General features: G+C 43.6%; 1 protein-coding gene across 2 annotated transcripts; it reads left to right on the top strand.

The window, feature by feature from the left end:
* The first annotated feature begins 1849 nt into the window (after positions 1 to 1849).
* On the top strand, positions 1850 to 23627 carry cad (carbamoyl-phosphate synthetase 2, aspartate transcarbamylase, and dihydroorotase). Of its 2 annotated transcripts, XM_030770600.1 has the most exons (44): positions 1850 to 2238; positions 3089 to 3228; positions 3394 to 3523; positions 3831 to 3973; positions 4105 to 4246; positions 4742 to 4913; positions 5679 to 5864; positions 6670 to 6779; positions 6924 to 7066; positions 7396 to 7527; positions 7822 to 8055; positions 8372 to 8593; positions 8741 to 8929; positions 9173 to 9297; positions 9479 to 9612; positions 9941 to 10053; positions 10240 to 10490; positions 10613 to 10859; positions 11171 to 11269; positions 11451 to 11675; positions 11855 to 12037; positions 12402 to 12620; positions 12939 to 13106; positions 13394 to 13576; positions 13699 to 13803; positions 14390 to 14632; positions 14887 to 14968; positions 15080 to 15246; positions 15737 to 15901; positions 16004 to 16135; positions 16224 to 16425; positions 16523 to 16713; positions 17020 to 17160; positions 17261 to 17329; positions 17486 to 17603; positions 18751 to 18789; positions 19636 to 19802; positions 20165 to 20239; positions 21037 to 21249; positions 21542 to 21667; positions 22042 to 22197; positions 22431 to 22532; positions 22635 to 22729; positions 23102 to 23627. In XM_030770600.1, the coding sequence occupies exons 1-44, from the start codon at positions 2145 to 2147 to the stop codon at positions 23199 to 23201; spliced, it is 6672 nt and encodes a 2223-aa protein (XP_030626460.1). In that variant the 5' UTR covers positions 1850 to 2144; the 3' UTR covers positions 23202 to 23627. The 2 variants fall into 2 exon arrangements, with proteins under 2 accessions (XP_030626460.1, XP_030626459.1); XM_030770599.1 differs by lacking the exon at positions 18751 to 18789 and having other exon boundaries at positions 17261 to 17364; positions 17470 to 17603.
* Positions 23628 to 23874: the final 247 nt, after the last annotated feature.

Here is a 23874-nt window from a genome sequence, read left to right as displayed (position 1 = left end):
CAGTTAAGTACAGACCTGATAGGGAAGGAACAATGGCAATGTGGGCTGTGGTCAAGGATTAATGGTCAGTGTGGCTTTCCACACGCCCACAGTTTCACTATAAAGAGGCCATGGAAATTTTATACATGGTATGATTGTTCTATTGCTACTAATACCCATGAGTTATGAGCCCTCTAAAAACTGACTGGAATTAGGACATTCTGCCCACTTCTAATTATGTGTTATTGTAAATCTTAGTAAAGTTAACAAAAAGCTGTTTTGGTTTGGAATTGTGATGAAACCTTGTGTTAATGATCAGATCCAGTACCTGCTCAGTTTTGTCAGATGAAGACCAATGAGACTAAACGTGTCTCCACATTTCATATATAATAACAGCATTCTTTGGCAGATGTGATGAGTCGGATGTGTTACACCACGTACAAATGGTGCAGTCTAGGTAAACAACCAAGAAAGAGTTTTCATCTATGGCACAGTGAATGGCAAAATTGCACCTGAGAGGAAAATAATAACATTTATTAGTGTTTAGTAAATGATTTAATGACTCTCAGCAAGGATATTGCAATTAAGAGATTGAATGAACAAAGAGGATTAAACATAAAATAAACGGAAGACTTTTGCCAAACTTGGTAAAATCTATTAGTACAGTTTCAAACATATTAAAAAAGCTAACCATAGTCTCCCTGTTTTTGTAAGCTGTCTACCCTCTTCAGCTGCTTTGTGTGCAGGGCTGCCAGTGGTAGATTTTAGTGAGGGTTCAGTCTGGCAGTGCAGAAGTCCCACTGCCTTTAACTGTAGGCTTAGACAATACACCTGATTTTTACCTTCATTCAAATCACGGCCTGTTAAGAGTTATTCCTAAAGCTACTTTACATTGAAGCTATATCACAATTAAGGTATTTTACTGTTAAGCTACTGATCTGAGACCAGTTTAGAGAAAATCTCAGCATACTTTACAAACTCCCAAAATCTTAGAAGTGATACAAATGCTCCGTAATGCATTCCATACACTTACCCTAAAATATTCATCTCTGCTGGCAATGTCAAGGGAACCCATCTTCTCAAAAGCTAGGCGATAACAGGCAAGCTCAGTAGAACTGAGCACTTTTTTGTAGTTAAAAGCCTTTCAGTATTCCGTGCCATCTTACATTCATTCTGTCTCTTAGTTACATGAATGTTACCACGGTCAAAATCATTCCTGTCTTCTTTTTGACAATATGGCAAAACAAACACAAGTTAATAAGAGCGTAGACAATATGTTGGGCATGTAGTAGTCTCAGTTTACCACAAAACACACCAAATGTGTACAGCCTGGTATTTCATACTGTTAAATTTGTTTCTCTGCAAATTAAGAACTAAATAATAGAAAAACCAAATGTGTCCTGTGCTTGTTGCCCACATTGCACTCCTCGTAAATTTTCAGACCTATTTTCTGAGTTTATGCCATTTTCTGCATTACATGATAACGTCTTGTTTATATAACAAACAGAAAGATGAGACATACATGGATACTGACGTAGGCGTACACTTGAATGGTAGTAGGGGTGGGTAGGGGAACGCTTTACCTAAAACAAGGGAAGCTATAGCATGGGAGCAAGTGTACTGATTTCTTTACGGCCAGCAGGCATCTCTCTTGAACCGGAAAACAAACGTTTTGAAACACGGAAACTTGGTTCACAAATTTTCTGGAAGAATCGCTCCGCCCATCACGGATAGAACAGACGGCATCTTCCGTGCCGGCGTCTCCCCTTGCTCATACGTCATGCCGACGCAGTTGCACACATCCTATTTGAGCGAAGTGTGCGCAGATGTAAGGTTCCACACTGCTGTGGCCGCCGGACAGAGCAGTGTGGACCTGACTTCAATACCAGACAACATCTTTTTCGACATTAAACATCACTCAAGAAATTGAATTTCGCTGCTCTCTTATTTGACGCTCGTCATTACTCGACATCGTTTTCTGCCATTTTATGCCAGCAGACATCCATTTTTTTAGCCCTAACGCTGGTATCGTTGAGGTACAGGTTAGCACGTGGGTCAGGTCCTTAATAGGATAGTTCAAGTCGACCCGACAAAGAGACCAAGGTAAAGCGGTGAATTAGGCAAAGTAACTCTCAGGGTATTTGAACGAAAACTTTTAATCAAATATGAAGGTGAAAATGGCATCCTTGATATTAGAGGACGGAACCACGTTCAAAGGCCGCCTTTTTGGGGCCAATACTTCAGTGTCTGGTGAAGTTGGTAAGTCTCAAATCGGAAAATAATTTATTCATTGATGTATGGCTCTGTTTCTTAGACCGCTAATAATCAGGTAGTTAGATCCAAAGTCTGAATAAACTCTGAAAAGCTGCTCTGTTTGTGTGACGCAATTCTGTAATTTTGTGCTCTACTTTCGCGCTGAATATTTCAAAGCTCCCAGTAAACCTATCACGTTGAAACTTGTGGATGCTTTTAGTCCTGCGAGAATCCTCGATCTTCGTGTTGAGCATACCAGTCAATCGTTGACCGTTTGAGCACGCATCTCATCATACGATAATAAACAAGTTACAATAATGGTAATGAAATGTACGTATTTAAGTTTAGTCTTAATTTAAATGTGAAACGCGTCGCATTAAATTCTATAACGCATACTTACGAATTGTTAGTTCTGCAAATATGAATGAAGTCATCATCCCACATCCATGCGTCTAACTGATTGGCATTAAATCTGAAGTTGGATCCCACGTAACTTCAGGTGCTCTAATCCAATTTCATAATCAAGAAATCAACTGTGAAAGGCATATGGTTTATCAATACTTAAAATATTTATTTTATTGTATAATTATTATAGTTTATAATGAGTATCACTAAACTTCTCCAAGGGAATAAAATGGGTTTAAAAAAGAAAATTGGGACCATCAAAAGCATTTAGACGTAGTTTAGTAAGGGTTGCTTGTCTGAGGTCTTTGAGCATAATTAATATTAACAGTAAACAATCAACTTCACAGAATTTCCCCTACACCACATGCATGCCCATCCCCAGCCCCCTACCCTGCTGTGTGTTGAAATTGTGTGTCTTCTAAAAGCCTGAGTACTACACTCTGTTCCCCAGTCTTTCAGACCGGGATGGTGGGCTATCCTGAGGCCCTGACTGATCCTTCATACAAGGCCCAGATTCTGACTCTAACCTACCCACTGGTTGGCAACTATGGGGTGCCCAAGGAAGAAGCTGGAGAGTTTGGACTCAGCAAGGTACCAAAGCACTGCTTATCTACTCTTGTTGGGTTACCCTGTTCCATTTTTTAAAAAAATCATAATTCAAAAACCACACTCTGATTTATACATATCAAGTACACTACTGCCAAACAACAGTTATGTGGAAGGTTGTTACCTGACACCCCCCACTCCCTACCCCAGTGGTTTGAATCCTCCAGAATCCATGTGTCTGCCCTCGTTGTTGGGGAGGTGTCGCAGAATCCCAGTCACTGGAGCTCAGCCTTGTCTCTGGACCAGTGGCTGAAAGAACAGGGCATCCCTGGACTGGAGGGTGAGTACAGGCCCGCACTTTGTGGCACAATGCCATGTAAAAAAAAAAAGTGTCATTTTCTCATTTTGTTAACTTTTGAAATATGAACTAACTTCATAGGTATAACAGTAACTTGATTTGCTGTAGCAAAGTCTACAACACTGCAATGGACTGGTGACCTGTCCAGGGTGTTTCCCTGCCTTTCGCCCAATGAATGCTGGGATAGGCTGCAGCACCCCCCTTGCAACCCTAATTAGGATAAGCGGCTTAGATAATGAGTGAGTGAGTAAAGTCTAAAACGCTGGGTGATGTTTCTGTTTTGTTGTAGGTGTGGACACCCGATGTCTGACAAAGAAAATCCGGGAGAAGGGGACCATGTTGGGCAAACTGGTGGTAGAGGGAACCCCTGCTGATAGCATTCCATTTGACAATCCTGACGCCAGAAATCTTGTCAAAGAAGTGGCCATGAAGGTAGAGTTCATTTCAGGGCTTTAGAAAATTTGTACTCCTTCTCTGTCAGTTTCTCTAGTAGTGCCCTCAGAGCACTCTCAAGCTCTGCATGCATTAATCAATTGTTGAACATTTTGATAATGTCTGAACAGGAACCAAGAGTTTTCAATGCTGAGGGAAGCATGCGGATCACTGCAGTGGATTGTGGGATCAAGTACAATCAGATCCGCTGCCTGTGTCAGAGAGGAGCTCAGGTCACTGTGGTTCCCTGGGATCACCCCCTGGATTCCAAAGGTTAGTCAACACTGGGACACTCTGCTGTCACCCCCCACCCCTTTTTATGCTGGAAAACATAACAGAAAGGTGAAAGTACAGTTACTAATCTGAAAACAGGTCATAGCATACAGCAAGTACAGAGGTGTCTGTTAGGTGGACCATCACACACCTAATATACACATGCCCTAAGCAAATAACAAACATGTCACTTAAAAAACAACAACAAAAAAAAACGGAAGCTAGTCAAAAACCATTAGGGAGTCAGGAAAACCTAAGGAAGAAATGTGTTTTGGGTTAAACTTTGGTCATGTTAAGGATTAACTCGGAGCATTACAGGAGAGAGAATATAAATGTGCTTATACTGCACCTTTGTATTTGTTTGATCTTAGTAAAGTACTGCAAATTCTTGAAGCTCAGTCATTTAAGTGAGTGTTAGGAACTGGGAGTTTGTTTGACTCTCAGACAAAGTTGTGCTCTGAAATTGTTTTACTCTGTCTCTCCATGTCTTCCCAGACTTTGACGGACTATTTATTAGTAATGGTCCTGGTGACCCCCAGTTCTGTAGGGAGACGATTGAGAATGTGCGGAGGGTGGCATGTGTGGATAACCCCAAACCCGTGTTTGGTATTTGCCTCGGCCACCAGCTGCTATCTCTGGTCATTGGAGCAAAGACCTACAAGATGAAGTAAGTCCTGTAGCTACTGACTGACTGATCGCCGCAGTCATTTTCCCACAGACTGTTCACAGCTCTAGCCCTGTGTGAGGATTTCTTGCTTGGTTTGTCGTTTGACCAGACACAGTCCCTCAGCTTAACCTATTTTAACCTCACATCCCAGTTTCAGCTGTAATCATTCAGCATGTCCTGTCAGCAAGTGAAGGCATGAGAGAGTCAGGAAAACTAGAAACCTGTAGTCAGGTTTTAATTGTTGGATATCTGAGAACTAAGAGGCAGTCCGCACCAGCATTCGCAGTAGTACCGTTGGAGCAGTGTGCCCCTCTGGAGAGAGAGAGTGCTGCCTGGCCCTAGAAGCCTGCTGAGGACAGACATGAGGAGAGCCAGCAGATAGCTTTACTGCTCTGTGAGAGCAGTGTCTTGTAAAATGTGATTTTATGCTTAGCACAGCAGTCTGGCGTTTAGATAAGGTGCCTGGGGGAGATGAGGACAGACTAGTTTGTTTTTGTTTGACTCCTGAGAGAGTCAAAGTCAAGGCCAGATTAGATGCCTGTATGTGCTCCAAGGAATTTCTGGCTACTGGACAGTTGGGGTTTACTGAGGGCATGGACAGAGTACATTATTTATTTTTATATATATATATATATAAAAAACAAGGTGAAGGCTGGATGCTGAATGTTAGTCACATGCCCCGGAAGAAGGAGGTCCTGATGGTGTATCATTTGAACATGTTTATGTGTTCAGGTATGGAAACCATGTGATCATGTTTTTGTTTAGGTATGGAAACCGAGGTCATAACCAGCCCTGTGTCCATAAGGACACCCAGCGCTGTTTCATCACCTCACAGAACCACGGCTTTGCTGTGGACCCCAGTACGTTGCCTGTAGACTGGGACATCCTCTTCACCAATGCCAACGATCACACTAGTGAAGGCATTGTTCACAACACAAAACCGCTTTTCAGGTACAGCCAGTCTCTTCCTTTTACTCGCTATAGTTTTTTTTTTTTTAACCCGGTTTTACAAAGTAGTCAAGATTGACTGGACTAATGGTATCAGAGACAGAGGCTGATCCTTAGAGATAAAGGTAACTGCTAAAAGATAACGCAGACATCCTTCAGTGTCCGCATCCAAACTCAGGGCTTCCAGTATTGACAAGAGCATCCATGTCCCCTCAGTTATTACCACTTACACATCTCAGAACCCTTCATTCTCAGCTGGGAGAGTGGAGAACTTCATACTAGTTAATATTTTAGAATTGTTCAATAATCATCCATGTTGTAAGTTAACATTTTATCACTTGATGACTCATGGAATACAACGCATCTTGGAAGATTGCTATCTGGAATTATTTTCTTTAGATAAATAAATAAATAATTAAATAGCTGTGTTTGTTGTGTTCAGTTTACTATAGCTAAGCCAGCATCATTGATATTTATTATTATAATAAATTTATTTTTAACTACTCTGAGTGGTGGTGGATTTCACCTGACGCCCGAACAGTTAAGAATTAAAATAATCCCACTACCGCCACAAAGTGGTTCCTCTGATCTTGACAGTGTGTTCATCTGAACAATCTAAATCCAAGGCCAAGTTTTTCTGAATAGTCTGAATCCAAGGCCAAGTTCAGATAGGTGAAGATTGGATTGGTTTACAGGATGACCATGTTGCAGTGTTTATGCTGAAAATGCTCTGCACCTTGAATGATGCAGCACACAACTTGCTTTCTGGTGCAGTTGTAAATGTCTCCTTGTTACTTGTCGTTTTCAGTGTTCAGTTCCACCCTGAACACATGGCAGGACCCACTGACCTGAACAGCCTGTTTGATGTCTTTTTGGACACAGTCAGAGACTTCAAAGAGGACAAGACTGACAAATCCGGTGAGCTGCAGGCTCATTCTGTGTTTTTCCCTCTGCTTCTTTAGACTCTAAATTGTATAGAACTTCATTAATGTTAAATAAAAAGCTTTAGGTTAATTCAATACGAATATGTGATATTGTCTTACTTCTCTCTCAATCTTGCAGTGAAGCAAAGGCTGACTGAACATCTGACCTTCCCTGGCTCTCCCAGGCCAGAGGACGTTGTTCGGCCTCGTAAGGTTCTGATTCTCGGCTCAGGAGGACTGTCCATCGGACAGGCTGGAGAGTTTGACTACTCTGGATCTCAGGTAAGGTCCTACACAGAAACAGCCGCATCATCACTCGTAGGCCTGCAAGGGTCACATTTCTATATCACTTCATCTGATGTAGATATGTATATATTTTTCATTTGAAAAAGTACATTTCTGTGACAAGTAAAAATACCTGTGTAGATGTAATAACAGTAAAAGTATAGATCGGTGCCTGTGTGTTCCAGGAGTGTACTAGTAAAGATGTAAAAGGTTTTTTTTATAAACTCTCATCATGGTTCAGGAACAGTTTGTGACACTCAGACTAGGTACTGGTATTTCTTTATATAGATAAATGATCTGAAGGATTTGTCTTCTGATGTCCTCAGGCCATAAAAGCTTTGAAAGAGGAGAACATCCAGACTGTCCTCATTAACCCTAACATCGCCACAGTGCAGACCTCAAAAGGCCTCGCTGATAAAGTGTATTTTTTGCCCATCACACCAGAATACGTGACTCAGGTGAGTGGAAAGAAAATACCAGGGGAGTCTAATGGTCCTTCTGGTCACAGAAACTAATTCTGGTCTTTAGAAAATAAAGAAAGAGACTTTCCAGGTGCTAGAGGAACCACAGTCTTCTGGAAGTCCTGTGTAATGGATATGTTAAGATCAGAAAGACGATGCCCGTATTTTGAGTTGTGTGGTTATGTGTACTTCTCTCTGGAAACTTCTACAGAAGCAGATTAAAAATCAGCCTGGGTCTTGGTTTAACTTTATTGTGGGTTTTTTTTGTTTTGTGTTGTTTTGTCCCTCCAGGTGATCAAGAACGAGCGGCCGGACGGAGTCATGCTCACATTTGGGGGTCAGACGGCTCTGAACTGTGGCGTGGAGCTGACCAAACGGGGCATTCTGGAGAAGTATAATGTGCGTGTGCTGGGGACGCCTGTGGCCTCTATCGAGATGACAGAGGACAGGAAGGTCTTTGTAGAGAAAATGGAGGAGATAAATGAGCATGTGGCCCCCAGTGAAGCAGCACTGTCAGTGGAGCAGGTGAGTGTGATGTGTTATTTGTCGCTTAACTACTGTTTCCTTCTGCAACTGTGTTTAGTGCTCTCGTCACAGCTCTGGAAATAGCTTTATAACCTCCCGACACCTCTCTATACTCATAGCACGTACAATCAGAGACACATTGAAATGGTACACTAATCGCTGTTGTATCACAACATAATGTCATTACAATATCCAACTAGTTTACCCCACGTGGCGTACTTTTTTCATATTGTACAGCCCTCGTGTTTTGTCGTGTGTTCATGTTTACTGTGTGTAATTCTTTTTTTTCTCTCTCTTTCACTCTCTTTCTGTCCAGGCGATAGCGGCAGCTGAGAGGTTGGGTTACCCTGTACTGGTGCGCTCTGCTTTTGCGCTGGGTGGACTGGGATCAGGCTTCGCCAACAACCGAGAGGAGCTGACTGCACTGGTCACTCAGGCCTTTGCTCACACCTCCCAAGTCCTGATCGACAAATCGCTGAAAGGCTGGAAGGAAATTGAGTATGAGGTGGTCAGGGATGCCTACGACAACTGTGTGACGGTAGGACTCAGTCATTGCCCTCAAATCAGACCCAAAACACCCAGATCTGTTATTAAAACCAATATTAAAGGCCTTAACTGTGACCTTGGCTATAGCGTTCTTGGGTTAAGATAAAATTGTTTTTTTTTCTTTTTGCCCTGTGGTCAGGTTTGTAATATGGAGAACGTGGACCCCCTGGGGATCCACACAGGCGAGTCCATTGTGGTGGCGCCCAGTCAGACACTGAATGATTATGAGTATAACATGCTCAGGAACACTGCCATTAAAGTCATCCGCCACCTGGGCATCGTGGGAGAATGCAACATCCAGTATGCACTGAATCCAGAGTCTGAGCAGGTGAGTGTCAAACACTGTCAAAGTGTTTCAGCGAGATGAAGGTCTTTGTTATGTAAATGCTGTCTGTACCATGGCTTTTCTGTCCCATGGTTTATTTTGTATGACTGAATGTTTAATATGTTTTGATACTGCTTAACTGCATTTTTCCCCATCTCTTACCAAATGGAATTACCAGTTGAAGTTCCGAGTAGAATGAATAGTTTTGTTGATGTACTAAGTGTATGTGTGTTTTGATTTGAACAGTATTACATCATTGAGGTGAATGCTCGTCTGTCCCGGAGTTCCGCCTTGGCCAGCAAGGCTACTGGTTACCCTCTTGCCTATGTCGCTGCCAAACTGGGCCTGGGCATTCCATTGCCTGTCCTGAAGTGGGTTTCTCTAAATCTCACTTTTCCTCACTTTCTCTGGGTCTTTCTTGTCAGTCTTGTTTACGTGACAAAGACTTCTTCTGCAGTAACAGTTTATGGACACTCTGGTTTAAGTCAGTAAGAAAAGAACTCACTGATGTATAGTTTTTGGAAATGAAGGCTGTGCTTATTTGGATTGCAGAAATTCTGTGACAAATTCTACGACAGCTAACTTTGAGCCCAGTCTGGATTACTGTGTGGTGAAGGTCCCTCGCTGGGACCTGAGTAAATTTCTGCGTGTCAGCACCAACATCGGCAGCTCCATGAAGAGTGTTGGTAACGGCTCACTTCCCCAAACAGTTCAGAAGTTTAAATTGTAGAAAAATTCACGAATGGAATTCTACTTCTTTTCTGTTTCTTTCTTCTGAATGAAGAGAGTTCAACTAGTCTACTTCATACAAATCGAGCTATTTTAGGGATTTGCATTATTGGATTTAGGGATTTGCATTATGTTCCCTTTAGAAACACTCATATATTATGCCGTATATTTTGTGAGTTCTACTCTAAAGCAGAATGGGATTGTATGCTTTCCAACATTCATATTCCAGCGTATCAAATGCATTATGTCATGACCTCATCCCTTTTGCTTTGTGTTTGTCTGTAGGGGAGGTGATGGCCATAGGCCGGAGTTTTGAAGAGGCCTTCCAGAAAGCTCTGAGGATGGTGGACGAGAACTGTGTTGGCTTTGACCACACCATTAAACCAGTGTCTGATGAGGTCTGCCTTTCAGTCTCAACCCAAGTACTCTTCTTGTTTCAGTGTGAAAGAGGAAAAAGTGGTGAAAACACAGGAGACAAACCACATTTTGAGTGGGTTTTGAATGAAGCTTTGAGTGATAGTGGTTGTATAAACACAATACCTCTTGGCTGTGTGTAAAGCAAAAGTTTCTCATTTCTCCTGTAGGAGTTGAAGACCCCGACAGACAAGCGTATATTTGTCCTGGCGGCTGCCCTTCGTGCTGGCTACACCGTGGACCAACTGTATAAGCTGACCAAGATCGATCGCTGGTTCCTACACAAGATGAAGAACATCGCTGACCATGAGAAACTTCTGGAAACATACAATCAGGATGAGAGCACCATGCCTCCGGAGGTGATGAGGAAAGCCAAGCAGCTCGGCTTCTCCGACAAGCAGATAGCCTTGGCCGTACAAAGGTGAAAGACACAAAGATGAAATAACAAAGTGGCTGTAGTAAGAAGTATTCGTTAACAATGTGGGCAGTTTTCACTGAGTGTTTCCCCAAAAGTGTAACTCCGTCCCTTCTCTGTTGCCGTAGCACTGAGCTGGCTGTGAGGAAGCTGCGACATGATTGGCAGATCTTGCCTGTGGTGAAGCAGATTGACACGGTGGCCGCAGAGTGGCCCGCCCAGACCAACTACCTGTACCTGACCTACCACGGCACGGAGAGCGACCTGAAGTTTGAGCAGGCCCACGTGATGGTGATTGGCTCAGGAGTGTACCGCATAGGCAGCAGTGTGGAGTTTGACTGGTGTGCTGTGGGCTGCATCATGGAACTCAGAAAGGTAAGTCACACCAGCGAGTTTGTCTAGCAGATCTTTGGTTTTTTTTTTCATCGTAGAACTGGCATTTGCGATCTTCTGTCAGTGACTTGATTGGCATAAGTCTAAAGCAGTAGGATTTCTGGATTTTAGGACGATAGTTGAACAGTCTGAACGTTGAGACTGTGTCCTGTATTGTACACTAAAGATGTTAATCTCATCCTGCTTAAACTGTCTTGGTAGTGTATCAAATGTAGCACTGATTTGGGGGTTGGACAAACACTATTCCTGTACATCATGTTGATCCAAATTTTGCCTGTTTTTTTTTTTTTCAGATGGGTTACAAAACAATCATGGTGAACTATAACCCAGAAACTGTCAGCACAGATTACGACATGTGCAACCGACTGTACTTTGATGAAATCTCCTTTGAGGTAAATACTCACCGCTTACCTGAATCAAAGAGCTTAGAGAATGATTGTGCTCCCAAGAATCCAACAAAAACTCAAAAATGTAGATGTGTAACAGCTAGAAAGTGTAGAAGAGCCTAGATATATATAATGTGTAGAAGTTGTACCTGTATGAGTTATAGCTGGCGGTGTTCTCCTGTCTCAGGTGGTGATGGACATCTATGAGATGGAGAACCCTGAGGGCATTATTCTGTCCATGGGCGGCCAGTTACCCAACAATATCGCCATGGCTCTACATCGACAGCAATGCAGGATCCTTGGCACCTCCCCCGAGTTCATCGACTCTGCTGAGAACCGCTTCAAGTTTTCCCGAATGCTGGACACCATTGGCATCAGTCAGCCGCGCTGGAAAGAGCTCTCTGATACTGAGGTAAGGTGAAGCTGAAAGCTCAAACTTCCATCACTAATCATGTGTGGGATCAAACAAAGCCTGTTCTAAGACTGACTGCTCAGTTTGACCCGCCCTTGTATAAGTTTCCAACTCTAGGGGTCTTTGAGTTCTTGAAACTGCCTAGCTTTGACCCTTGACCTGTCGTCCTGTCTGGCCAGTCTGCCATGCGGTTCTGCGAGATGGTGGGCTACCCGTGCCTGGTCAGGCCCTCGTATGTGCTGAGCGGAGCGGCCATGAATGTGGCTTACTCAGACAGCGACCTGGAGAAGTTCCTTAGTAACGCCGTGGCTGTCTCTAAGGAGCAACCAGTCGTCATCTCCAAATTCATCCAGGAGGCAAAGGTCAGTACTGCCTCTCTCTAATCTAGTCTGTAGTGCTATAAGTCCATACTGCGTCTCTCTTACAGTTAAATCACAATTAGTATTTTTAAACTTTTTTTATGGTGGTGGAGCGTGGCTGGACATATGAAACCAGCTGTAGTAAAATGAATGTGTGGTGTGTAGAATGCCCTAAAGACAAATTCTGTGATGGTGCTTTGTAAGGATACAGTCCGTAATTATACCTTTTTGAAGCTGAAGCACAAATGATCTTTTAATTATCTGGTTATGAGACCCATGTGCTGTGTGCTGAAATAAGTGTTGTATGTTTGTATGGGGTTTTGTGTTTAAAATGTGTGTGAGATGTAATTTTTCCCCTTACCTATAGGAGATAGACGTTGATGCTGTTGCGTGTGATGGTATAGTCATTGCCATAGCGGTGTCAGAACACGTGGAGAATGCTGGGGTGCATTCTGGGGATGCAACGCTTGTCACCCCTCCTCAGGACATTAACCAGAAGACCATGGAGCGCATAAAACTGATTGTCTACGCCATTGGACAGGAGCTACAGGTCACTGGACCGTTTAACCTGCAGCTTATAGCCAAGGTGAGACCTGAGAGCATGCTGTGATTGACCCACCTTACAATATCAGGGTCAGGATTTGTACAAGAAAAAATGATAAACTTTGACAAAAAAGCTAGATGCATGCAATTATACCTTCCCTCATCACCCCCTGTTAACTTGGGAAAAAACGTGCATGTTTACCTCCACTTAAGTGTTTTCTAATTATTATTCAGCCTGCCATTTTCTATATCGGATCCCAACATTTCAACAACTGTTAAACAAATCATGATTACTGTGTTCTAGTTTCTGTTTACTTTTTTCTGTTCTCACATTAGTGTGTCATGCTTCTGTTCGTGACAGGACGACCAGCTAAAGGTGATCGAGTGCAACGTCCGTGTCTCCCGCTCTTTCCCTTTTGTCTCCAAGACACTGGGTGTGGACCTGGTTGCTCTGGCAACACAGGTGATCATGGGAGAGGAGGTGGAACCTGTTGGGTTGATGAAAGGCGTCGGCATCGTGGGAGTCAAGGTAACGAATTTGCTGCTGAATTTGTCCCATAGTTTTGTTTTTCCCCAGTTGAAGAGGAGACTCCTTATCACAATCTCAGCCTAGAGTGTGTCCTGATAGATAACACGTGTGCAGGGTTGTTTGTGCCTTCATATGTACATGTAGGCAGACTTACTCTAGTTTGATTTGTTGTATGAATGCTATGTGTCTACCTGAATTCAGCATAGAGCTGCCTAAGTGTTTGCGTTGTGGATAAACGTGCGCCAGTGTTGAATTCCTGTCAGAGGGTTTTTTGACTGTGTCTGAAGGTGCCTCAGTTCTCGTTCTCTCGGCTGGCTCGAGCTGATGTGGTGCTGGGTGTGGAGATGACCAGTACCGGAGAAGTTGCGTGTTTTGGAGAGAACCGCTATGAGGCCTATCTGAAAGCCATGCTCAGCACTGGCTTCAAAATCCCCAAGAAAAACATCCTCCTGTCCATCGGCACCTTCAAGGTAAAGACTGTGGTGGAGTTTCAGTGCTCTTCAGTCCAGACCTACTGCTTAAACTACGCTCATTCGTCTACCACATGGGAACCGCAGGTTGTTTCTTTCTTTTTTTTTTTTTTTTTTTTTAGAATAAGAGTGAGCTGCTGCCCACGGTGCAGGCCTTGGAGAGTTTGGGCTATAATCTGTATGCCAGCCTCGGAACAGCTGATTTCTACACTGAACATGGAGTCAAGGTAAAGGGCCCTGCAGCCATGTGTCAATCTTTGTACAGCATAGTTAGTGTCCAGAAGTTTCCATAAGTACTAGGTCAACGTTGGGGCAGTGTTTCTGAAATCCACTGCACTGCTTGAGGCAGTCTAACCCCAACATCGGTACAGCTGCTCAAACCCAAGGGTTGAATAACAGGTCGACAGTTCCTGTGGACCCATACATCTGCATACTTCTGCTCTGGCTCAGCACTCCGACACCAGATTCAGAGTAAAGAACTGTCTTATGCCACCACAGGAACCAAAGTAAAGAACTACTGTCTTATGGGTCTACAGGGACCAGAGTAAAGAACTACTGTCTTATGGGTCTACAGAGTTGTACACTACCTCACTCCAGAAATGTTGATCTCTTAGGGCAAATAACTTTTGTAAACATGCCTGAGTGTGTGGTTCGAGAGACTGTGTGGACCAGTGCAGTTAAACCTCTCAAATGTGTCTTGATGGTGATGGAAGTTATGTAACTGACAAATGCCCTACAGCGGGATTCTTCACTGGTTCTGATAAGATCACGGCCATGGTTGGAGAGAGATTCTGTGCCTTTTGCTGTGTGTAGGTGACGGCAGTGGACTGGCCTTTTGAGGAAGAGAGTGACTGTCCCAGTAAGGAGAAACAGAGGAACATCATGGACTATCTCGAGGAGAACCATTTTGACTTGGTCATTAACCTGTCCATGAGGAATTCTGGGGGAAGACGCCTGTCCTCCTTCGTGACCAAAGGATATCGCACGCGTCGCATGGCTGTCGACTACTCAGTCCCCCTCATCATTGACATCAAGTGTACCAAGCTCTTTGTTCAGGTCAGGATGAAGGATTTTGAGTCAGATACAAACTAGTTCCTAATTTTTTTTTTTTTCTTTTTGTAGAGGTATAGGATCAAATACTTCAGGGGATATAAAAATGTGATTGTTTTACTTTTCAAAAAGTTGGAGAAGGTTTATATGATAAAGATTATGCCTTGTACTGTTCAACCTCAAACACATTGCTTAAAATAATGAAGTTCCTACAGAAAGTTGCATAGACTGTCCAATTGAACTGAATGTTTTACCTACAGGCACTGAAGCAGATTGGACAAGCCCCACCTGTCAAGACTCATGTTGACTGCATGACCTCACAGAAGCTCATTCGTCTGCCTGGTGAGGACAGGAACACGGGTGGTCTACAGTTTGTGGTAGGAGTGATTTTGTAGAGTGATGCCTGAGAGTGTGTGGGTGACATTTTTGTTTTTGTCATTTGCTTTATTGTAGGCCTCATTGATGTGCATGTCCACCTCCGCGAACCTGGTGCCACTCACAAAGAAGATTTCTCCTCTGGGACTGCCGCTGCCCTGGCAGGCGGCATCACCATGGTGTGTGCCATGCCCAACACCAACCCTGCCATCGTAGACCCCAACTCCCTCGCCATGGCCCAAAAGGTAATTATGAGTTCAGCACATTCATTTAAAGAGTATTCTTACTTGGGTATTCTCTTATGCATTTCTATAGGGCACTCTTATGTCACTGTTACTCTTTCCCAAGGGATAGTCAAGCAGGATTAATACTTGAATACGCATTTTTATGTCTGGTTTTAAAGTGCTTCATTATGATTTCCAGAGCTCGAGGATGAATGACCTTTGTCCCTGATAAAAAATTTAGCTAGCAAGTCAGCGTGTTAATTGCTGGACTCTGGGCTCTGTAGTGGTAAGATTGTAACCCATACAATTTACTGGTTTTGAAAGTTGTATTGAGAGTATTTTTCCCTAGAAATCCCTCGGTCTGGCACTCAAAGGAATAAATTATCCTGCCTTTGCACTTCTAACAGTCTTTCAAACGAGCCACAAGCCCATAGAGAATCAGAGGTTTGTACATGCCCAGCCAGTGTGTCCAGGACTTATCAGTTGACTTGATCTATTTGACCGGTTTCAGCTTGCCAAGGCAGGATGTCGCTGTGACTATGCCCTGTTTCTGGGAGCTGCCTCTGATAACGCCGCCATTCTCCCATCCCTCGCACACTCTGCAGCCGGACTCAAGATGTACTTAAACGACACGTACTCCACACTGAAAATGGACAACGTTTCTCTATGGATGGAGGTGAGTCAGAAACCAGAAGCCTACCCTTCAGGATACGACGGCTCATTGAGAAACCGGAGCGGCTAACGTGGTTGTGGTTGTGGTTGTTCTGTTTGAACGCAGCACTTTGAGAAGTGGCCAAAGCAGTTGCCCATTGTGGCCCACGCTGAGAAGCAGACGGTAGCTGCCATCCTCATGGTCGCCCAGCTCTACCAGAGATCGGTCCATATCTGCCACGTTGCCAAGAAAGAGGAGGTAAGGCAGAATAGTTTGCCCTTTCAATGCTGTTTTTTCAGGTTTGTACAGCTTTGAACCGGTCTCTGTATGGACCTTCATTTCCTAGATCCTGATCATCCGAGCAGCCAAACAGAGGGGGATACAGGTGACATGTGAGGTGGCTCCGCACCATCTCTTCCTGTGTGAGGAGAATGTGCCCAACATTGGGGAAGGCAGGGCCCAGGTACGGCCCATGCTGGGAACGCGTGAGGACATGGAGGCATTATGGGAAAATCTGGACATCATTGACTGCTTTGCCACAGACCACGGTGAGAAAGATCTTGTTTTCCTCTGCCTCGCCCTGTGCTGTAAGGTTGATTTAAATAGTTAAGTTCAATATTTTTGTTGTTTTTTGGGGAATTCCAGCGCCTCATTCTGTGGAAGAGAAGAACTCTGAGAAGCCCCCCCCAGGTTACCCAGGCCTGGAGACCATGCTGCCCCTGCTGCTGACCGCTGTGAGCGAGGGACGACTCACCATCGATGACATCATCAAGAGACTTTATGAGAACCCCATCAAAATATTCTCCCTTCCACCTCAGGAGAACACCTATGTGGAGGTACAGCACTCTAACCTATAACTGAGGATTGACCTACTGTAACCTGGCTCCCATGCTGTGTTCCTTCATGTGGATGTGGATGACTTATTTTTTTTGTTGTTGTTGTTGTTTTCTTTAACTAAATGGAGTCCAGGCCAGTACTGTTGCCTCTGTCATGTCATGTATTCGAAATCTCATCTGTAACTGAGACCACAGTTAGAGCTGTAAAATAATACATAATCTGGATTTGTAATTTAGCAAGTCCTTCAAACCGCCATTTCCACAGAACTAAAGTTAAAAAAGCAAAACATCTCCTTAACCCTCCAGGTGGATTTGGAGCAAGAGTGGGTCATTCCCAAACATATGCAGTTCACTAAATCCAAGTGGACGCCCTTTGAAGGCATGAAGGTGAAGGGCAAGGTCAGGAGGGTCGTCTTGAGAGGAGAGGTCGCTTACATTGACGGACAGGTGAATGCTCTTCAAACTCCCAACTCATTGTCTGTCCGTGGAGTGTGTCTTGGGGGAAAAAATGTGCTTTTATTTGAGAGATTACTTTTTCTGGTCTCAGGTTCTCGTACTTCCGGGGTATGGAGAGGACGTGAAGACTTGGCCAGTCAGTGTAGCAGCCTCTGAGCCTGTGAAGGATGTCCCACTGGTAACACTCTCAACACCATGTCCACCTCATAGTCTCTCCCAGAATGTACTTGTGCATTTGTAGATGCACTACAAATGTTGTCTTTAAGTGTTACACTTACAGTGTGTGTGTGTGTTGTCTACACAGAGCCCCCGCCAGGCTGCTCCTTCTGATGCCCTCCGTGCCCGTGCCCCCAGCCCACGCAGGGCAGTGGGAGATGGCAGATACATGCTCCCACCCCGCGTTCACCGCTCCTCTGATCCTGGCCTGCCCCCAGGTACCGCGGCCTTCAACTTCAACCCAGACACAAAACAGACAGGCTATATGAATGTTACCCACTATACACACTCACTGTATGAATGTTACCCACTGTAGATGCTGATTAAACAAATGTTGTCCACTGTATACTCTCCTCATAGAAATACACTAATGTATAAATGTCATATTATATGTTTTGAGTTCAGGCTTTTACTCAAGCCTCAGTATATGTCTGCTTCTATGTGCCAGCTGAATCACTGTTGCAATACTGTTTTCAGCACCTCTATCTATCTTCTAGAGTTTACTTCTCAGTGCCAGAAGCTCTAGTTTAAACTGAAAGGCTTTTGTTTCAGATTGGAACAGTGCTTCAGTTGGCTTGCAGTGCTGCTGTTAGCTAACTCAGAATGCCATTGTCTGTCTGTCTCTGTCTGCTGGAGTATACCAACTGCTTTCAGAGGGAACAAATTCTCTCCCAGTGTTTATATACAGATATTTCAGCTCGCACTGTTTCTAAAGTGACAGTTTTCAGTTTTTGTCCTGCAGGTGTAGCAGAATCCTCCTCAAAACAGTTGCTTCATACCATTGGTAACAGGCTTTGTATAAAGCCCCTTTATTGGAAACACAATCATTGTAGAGTAATTTACATATGCACTCTGAATCATTCCCTCTTGGTGTCCTGAGATTGGGCCTCTCACTGAGAGAATACTACAGAGTGTGAACAAATGTCTTTGTATGTTTTGAGGGGGGGAAAAAAAATCAGTGTCGACCTGAATGAGTGTATACAATGAAAATGGACTAATTATTCAGTATTGATGTATATTATGAGCAATATGCATGGTGATCAATAGGTAGCTTGACAATCAGTGATGACTGACGACTGATTCTATTCCATGATTTCTAATTTGTAATCATGTCAATATGAGTTTAAAAGCTAAGTGTTTAGGATCAGTGTTAAGAGTGTTGAGATTCTAAAGCGCCTGTTGAGTCATAATTTCAGGACCCGTTCGTGGGACAGTGATCATGAGCAGCACATTCATGTTGATTCTGAATAGGGTCTCTGAGCTGATCTGCCTCAGTGCCATAATGTCACCAGACTTTTAAATGTTTTAATGGTGGCCTGTCAGAGCTGTCTTCTAACATGTGTTTCTGCCACCCTGTCTGAGCAGCTGAAGAGGAGAAAATGTTGAGAAGAGCTTATGACTCAGGTTTGATGTTTACTGTAGTGAAGTTTCTCTTCCTGGTGTTAACCCTCAGCCTCCCTGCTCCTTCTGTCAGTCTGTGATCTGTCGGCGCTCTCCTGTCCCTGCTTTTACAAACCAGCATAGCCCTCCACAAACGCTTCTGCCAAATGGCATTGAAATGACAGTAAAATGTTGAATTAAAATGTTGAACACCTTTGCATTGCTCTAACTGCTTTGCCTGCATGTTTTTTTTTTTTGTTTTGTTTTGGTTTTTTTTCTCCTTCTTGTTCATCTGTTCCCAGTGTAGTTCTTAGTTTTCTCTACATATCTGTACAGAGCGTTGTCTTGCTGAGGAAGGTGGTGGCCTTTTTGATTTTGTTTGTTTTCCCTTCAGTTTTTTGGGGCTGGGTTCTCTCTCTGGTTCTGTTCTTCAGATGTGTGTCTGGTTGTCCTATCTTGTCCAATTTTGTAGATAGCCCATCTCTCTGATTCTATACAGAAAATGTTGCTCTAAACCAAGGGTTCTCAACCTTTTCTTCCAGCTAAACCCCATCACTCCAAATCATTTCCCTCCAGTACCCCTTGAGATTTGAACTGAGTGAATTTAATTTGACATTGACATTTCCATCATGATCTTATGAATTCCTGGTTGAAAACCCTTGCTGTAAACATTCAAGTTATTTGTTGAAGCCAGAATTCAAAATGAGACGTTTGTCTCCTTTTTTCTTACTGAAAATCTTGACTAAACTTTGAGTCTGTGGAATAACTCATTACTATAAAATATAGATTAACCAGACTAACCCAATTGTACTGGACAGTGGCTGTGGATAGCTGTGTTGAGTGCCATCTCCACCTTTACTCTGTTTTCAGACATGGTACCACCGGCAGAAGCGTACGCTCACCCTCCTCCCTTGGCCAGGATCCTGTCACCCCAGGCTGGCCAGCCCCAGGTCCTGCCTCACCTGCAGGTCTCTCCCCTTCTCCACCCACTGGTGGGACAGCATGTCCTGTCTGTGCAGCAGTTCTCTAAGGAACAGGTAACAGATTGTTTATAGTCAACTGAACCTGTCTCCTGCCGTCTGTTAAATCATAAACTCCTGCCCCCTCTCTCTCTTTTTCTGCAGTACTCCACAAAAGCCTCCAATTTCACATTGTTCAATTTCCTGATAGTTGTTTGGGTTTGGTTGCTTTGGGAGATATTGGACCGGTATTCTGAACAGTTTAGTGATTTTTTTTTTTTTTCAGTGAAAATATGTGGGGTGAAAAATCATTTGGTATCCTTAATATCCCATTATGCAAATCAGCATTTCTTTAACTCTTTGAACCAGAGTTTGTGCAGTGTTTGATGTCTTGGCGTAAATGGATTAGAAGACCCAGTTTGTCCCGCTTGTCATTTCAGATTTCACACCTGTTCAACGTGGCTCACAATTTCCGCCTGATGGTGCAGAAAGAAAGAAGCTTGGACATTTTAAAGGCAAGTTGTCGTTCTCAGAAAACGTTTATTCCCTTGTTTTGACGTTTTGTAAAACATCAGGAGCAGTCAGGTGTTGAGGGGTCTCTGAATGGACAGTTTGTTTTTAACCATCGTCTCCTCTCTGACTAAACGGGAAAATGCTTTGCACATTCACAAAGGCACATTTTGTAAACACACTAGAGCCCTCAAAACAACAACTCTCTTGTGTTTGTCAAACAGCCCAAAAGACCTAAGAATATACATTTCAGGTGGAGAGTTGTTGCCAGGGCCTAATTCACAGGCTGTGTGTGTGAGTGTGTTTGTGTTTGTTTGAGTGTAAGCGTGTTGGTGAAGGTAGGAGACTGGGTGTTTTTTTGTTTTTGTGTCGTAAGCGGAAAGGAGGAGTTTCCCTGGGGCCCTGTGATGGTAGGGACCAGGTGTGTTCTTTAATGATAAACAGGCTCCTCAGCCTTATCACTCACACAGTGATCTCACTGCCTCTTATAGCCCAGAACAGCTCAAGTGTTGGCCTTCTGAAAATTGCCTAGTCTGTCCAGCAACGCAGACTTAAGACCTGACATGGAACAGTAGTTTATTTGATGTTGTTATAGTCCAGTGACCACGTGGTTCAGATTAAGGAGAAGGTGGTCACCCTTGTGATACAGATCTTTAATTCACCGATGGTGATTGCACCGACTGATTTTTGCTAGTTGTTGCTAGTTTTGTCATGACTCATGAAATAAAATGTCAGAGTTTGATGCTCCTTTCCTGGGTGCAATGTTGTAAATGTGAACCTGTTCTTGGTTGTCGTACTGCAGGGTAAAGTCATGGCCTCCATGTTCTATGAGGTCAGCACCAGAACTAGCAGCTCCTTTGCCGCAGCAATGCAGCGGTTGGGGGGCTCCGTCGTCCACTTCGGCGAGTCCACGTCCTCCACCCAGAAAGGCGAGTCTCTGGCCGACTCTGTACAGACCATGAGTTGCTATGCCGACGTGTTGGTCCTGCGCCACCCGACACCAGGAGCAGTGGAGGTGAGATTCAGCGACGGTACCGTTTGAAAAGTTTGAATTTGTTCTGCCTGAGAGATCTCCTTGCTAGAGTTGGTTGTCTGTCCAGTTTCTGGAATCATGGAGAAATGCACCATGCCAGCAAGCATAACAGTAACAGTAGTTTATCATCATAGACCTTTCAATTTATTTTTTTTTTTCCAAATAACAAATGTTTCTGCTCTTTCAGCGGTCATATAACCAAATAAATATTTTCTTAGATAATATTATGTTAATATATATTTTCTTGCATAATATTACATAATATAACGTTCAGCTGGCAGCCAAGCACTGCAGGAAGCCAGTGATCAATGCAGGGGATGGAGTGGGAGAGCACCCCACTCAGGCTCTACTGGACGTCTTCACCATCAGAGAGGAGCTGGGCACAGTCAACGGCATGACCGTAAGTTCACACTGCTGAGCGTGTGCCAAGTCTGTCAGCGTCTCCATGGCAACTCAGACCTTAGCCACATACAAATACGGCTATGGACATGTTTTGCCAGAGTTTTCTTTATACTGGAGGTTTTCAAGTTGAATTTTGTTAACTGTTTAAACTGCCTGGTATTACTTGATGCAGTACGAGTTGCCTTCTTGAGTCTTGTAACTCAAATCAAAGATGAGACTCTTAATACAATTTTGGCCTTTTTCTCCAAAAAAAAGCTACCTATTTTATCTGCATTTACATTCCATAGACCACAGTGGTGTGTGATTAAAAACACTGTTTTTGGTTTGTAGTGGTGGGCGATCTGATACACTGACTGTGTGATTGGTTTTCAGATCACGATGGTGGGTGATCTGAAACATGGCCGCACTGTGCACTCCCTTGCCAAGCTCCTCACCCAGTACAGAATAACCATGCGCTATGTTGCCCCCAAAAACCTCCACATGCCTGCAGAAATCCTCGACTTTGTGGCCTCGAAAGGCATCAAGCAGGTGAGCGTTTCACCCAGTCAAAATAGCTGACGTGCTGGTTCCGGCATTTGATGACCACTGTTAGCAATAGCTTAAGTCGTATTTTGAAATTGTATCCAAATACATGAAATGTTATAAATTCTGATTTGCTAACTTATACTGTCCTTACCTTTTTCTCTCAACATGTGTTCAGACTGACAGATGGGTTGTGTGGCGATGATAAGTGTTGTGTATTGGTTGGTTTGTGTTAACAGGAGGAGTTTGATAGCATTGAAGAGGCGCTTCCTGAAACAGATGTCCTGTACATGACCAGGATTCAGAAGGAGCGCTTTGCCTCTGAGGAGGAGTACAAAGCGGTAAGACATGGCTACACACCACAGCACTGCAGCAGGGAGGCCATTCCCGCTTAGATTTTCTCACTGGGTTTGTTTGAAATATTGATGTTTTTTCCCCGACAGTGTTTTGGTCAGTTCATCCTGACGCCTCACATCATGACGGCAGCCAAAAGGAAGATGGTTGTTATGCATCCTCTGCCCAGAGTCAACGAGATCAGGTACTGCTGAAGACACTGTTTTTCCTTATCTGTAGTCTAGATGTTGTGGAGATCAAACCATCTGTCCACTCAGCCTAGGTTTCAGTCTTCAGTTATGGTACAGGCTGTAGACTGTGAATGTCAGCTAATGATCAGTATTGAAGCTTTAAGCCAAAACACTGCTCAGCTAAGAGACTAAAAAGAGTGTCCTGGTGTTTAGTGTTCAGTGCTAAAGTGTGTAATTTGTCAGCGTTTAATAATTGTTTAGTATAGTCTCAGGATTACAGTTGTCTATCTCTCGTTCAGTTCACCAGCACAGCTGCTCTGGTGGTGATTTTATTTCTGTTTCTTTCACATGCTGTTTACCCTTTGGTTTACATCACGTTTCTGCAGCCCAGAGGTAGACACGGACCCACGGGCAACGTATTTCCGTCAGGCAGAGAATGGCATGTACATCCGCATGGCCCTGCTGGCCACTGTGCTGGGCAAATGAAGCCTGTCCCCCACACACACGCCTCCCGTGACATGAGCGTAGGGAGCAAAAGGAAAAAGGGATCAGTAGTTTAGCGAGGGACGGAGTGAGTCTACGGCGTTGAGGAGGAAAAAGCACCAGTGAAAATCTCTGCTCTGATGCTCCATCTACATTCTCACCTTCATTCATTCCTTCAGCAATGTTTTTCATACTACATTACTGTGCTCCTGTTGCTTGTCGATCACATCAGTGAAACCTTTGTGTTTTGTCTCTACCTGTTAATTTCAGTCATTGTCTGTTATCTTTGTAATTATCTGAACTGACTTAGTTGTTCATCTTTTATCATCAAGTAGAATTATATTCCTCTGTGTACAGTTAAACATTTCTGCTGGCCATAACAACTGTCCATCGCGCATTTGATCTCATTTTCCTGTTTACAACTGCTGTTTTTTAAAATAAAAGACTTGATTTGCATATCAAGCTGGGTGGTTGAAATGAGTTTTCAACACATTCGATACATAAGAATATTGCAAATGGAGTTTGTAAATTGAGAAATGCAGTTTCTGGTATTCTTTTTACTTGGACACAGAAACATGCACACTAAGGCACATGAATGATTTAATTAGTATTGTTTCACTGGGTCAACACTGTCTGCATGGAATTTTTGTAGATGTCTCTTATTCATAGCACACTT

Source organism: Chanos chanos, chromosome 4, assembly GCF_902362185.1.
Source record: "Chanos chanos chromosome 4, fChaCha1.1, whole genome shotgun sequence".
In the NCBI taxonomy this organism is placed as follows: domain Eukaryota; kingdom Metazoa; phylum Chordata; class Actinopteri; order Gonorynchiformes; family Chanidae; genus Chanos; species Chanos chanos.
This window is presented reverse-complemented; position numbering and strand designations above follow the sequence as displayed.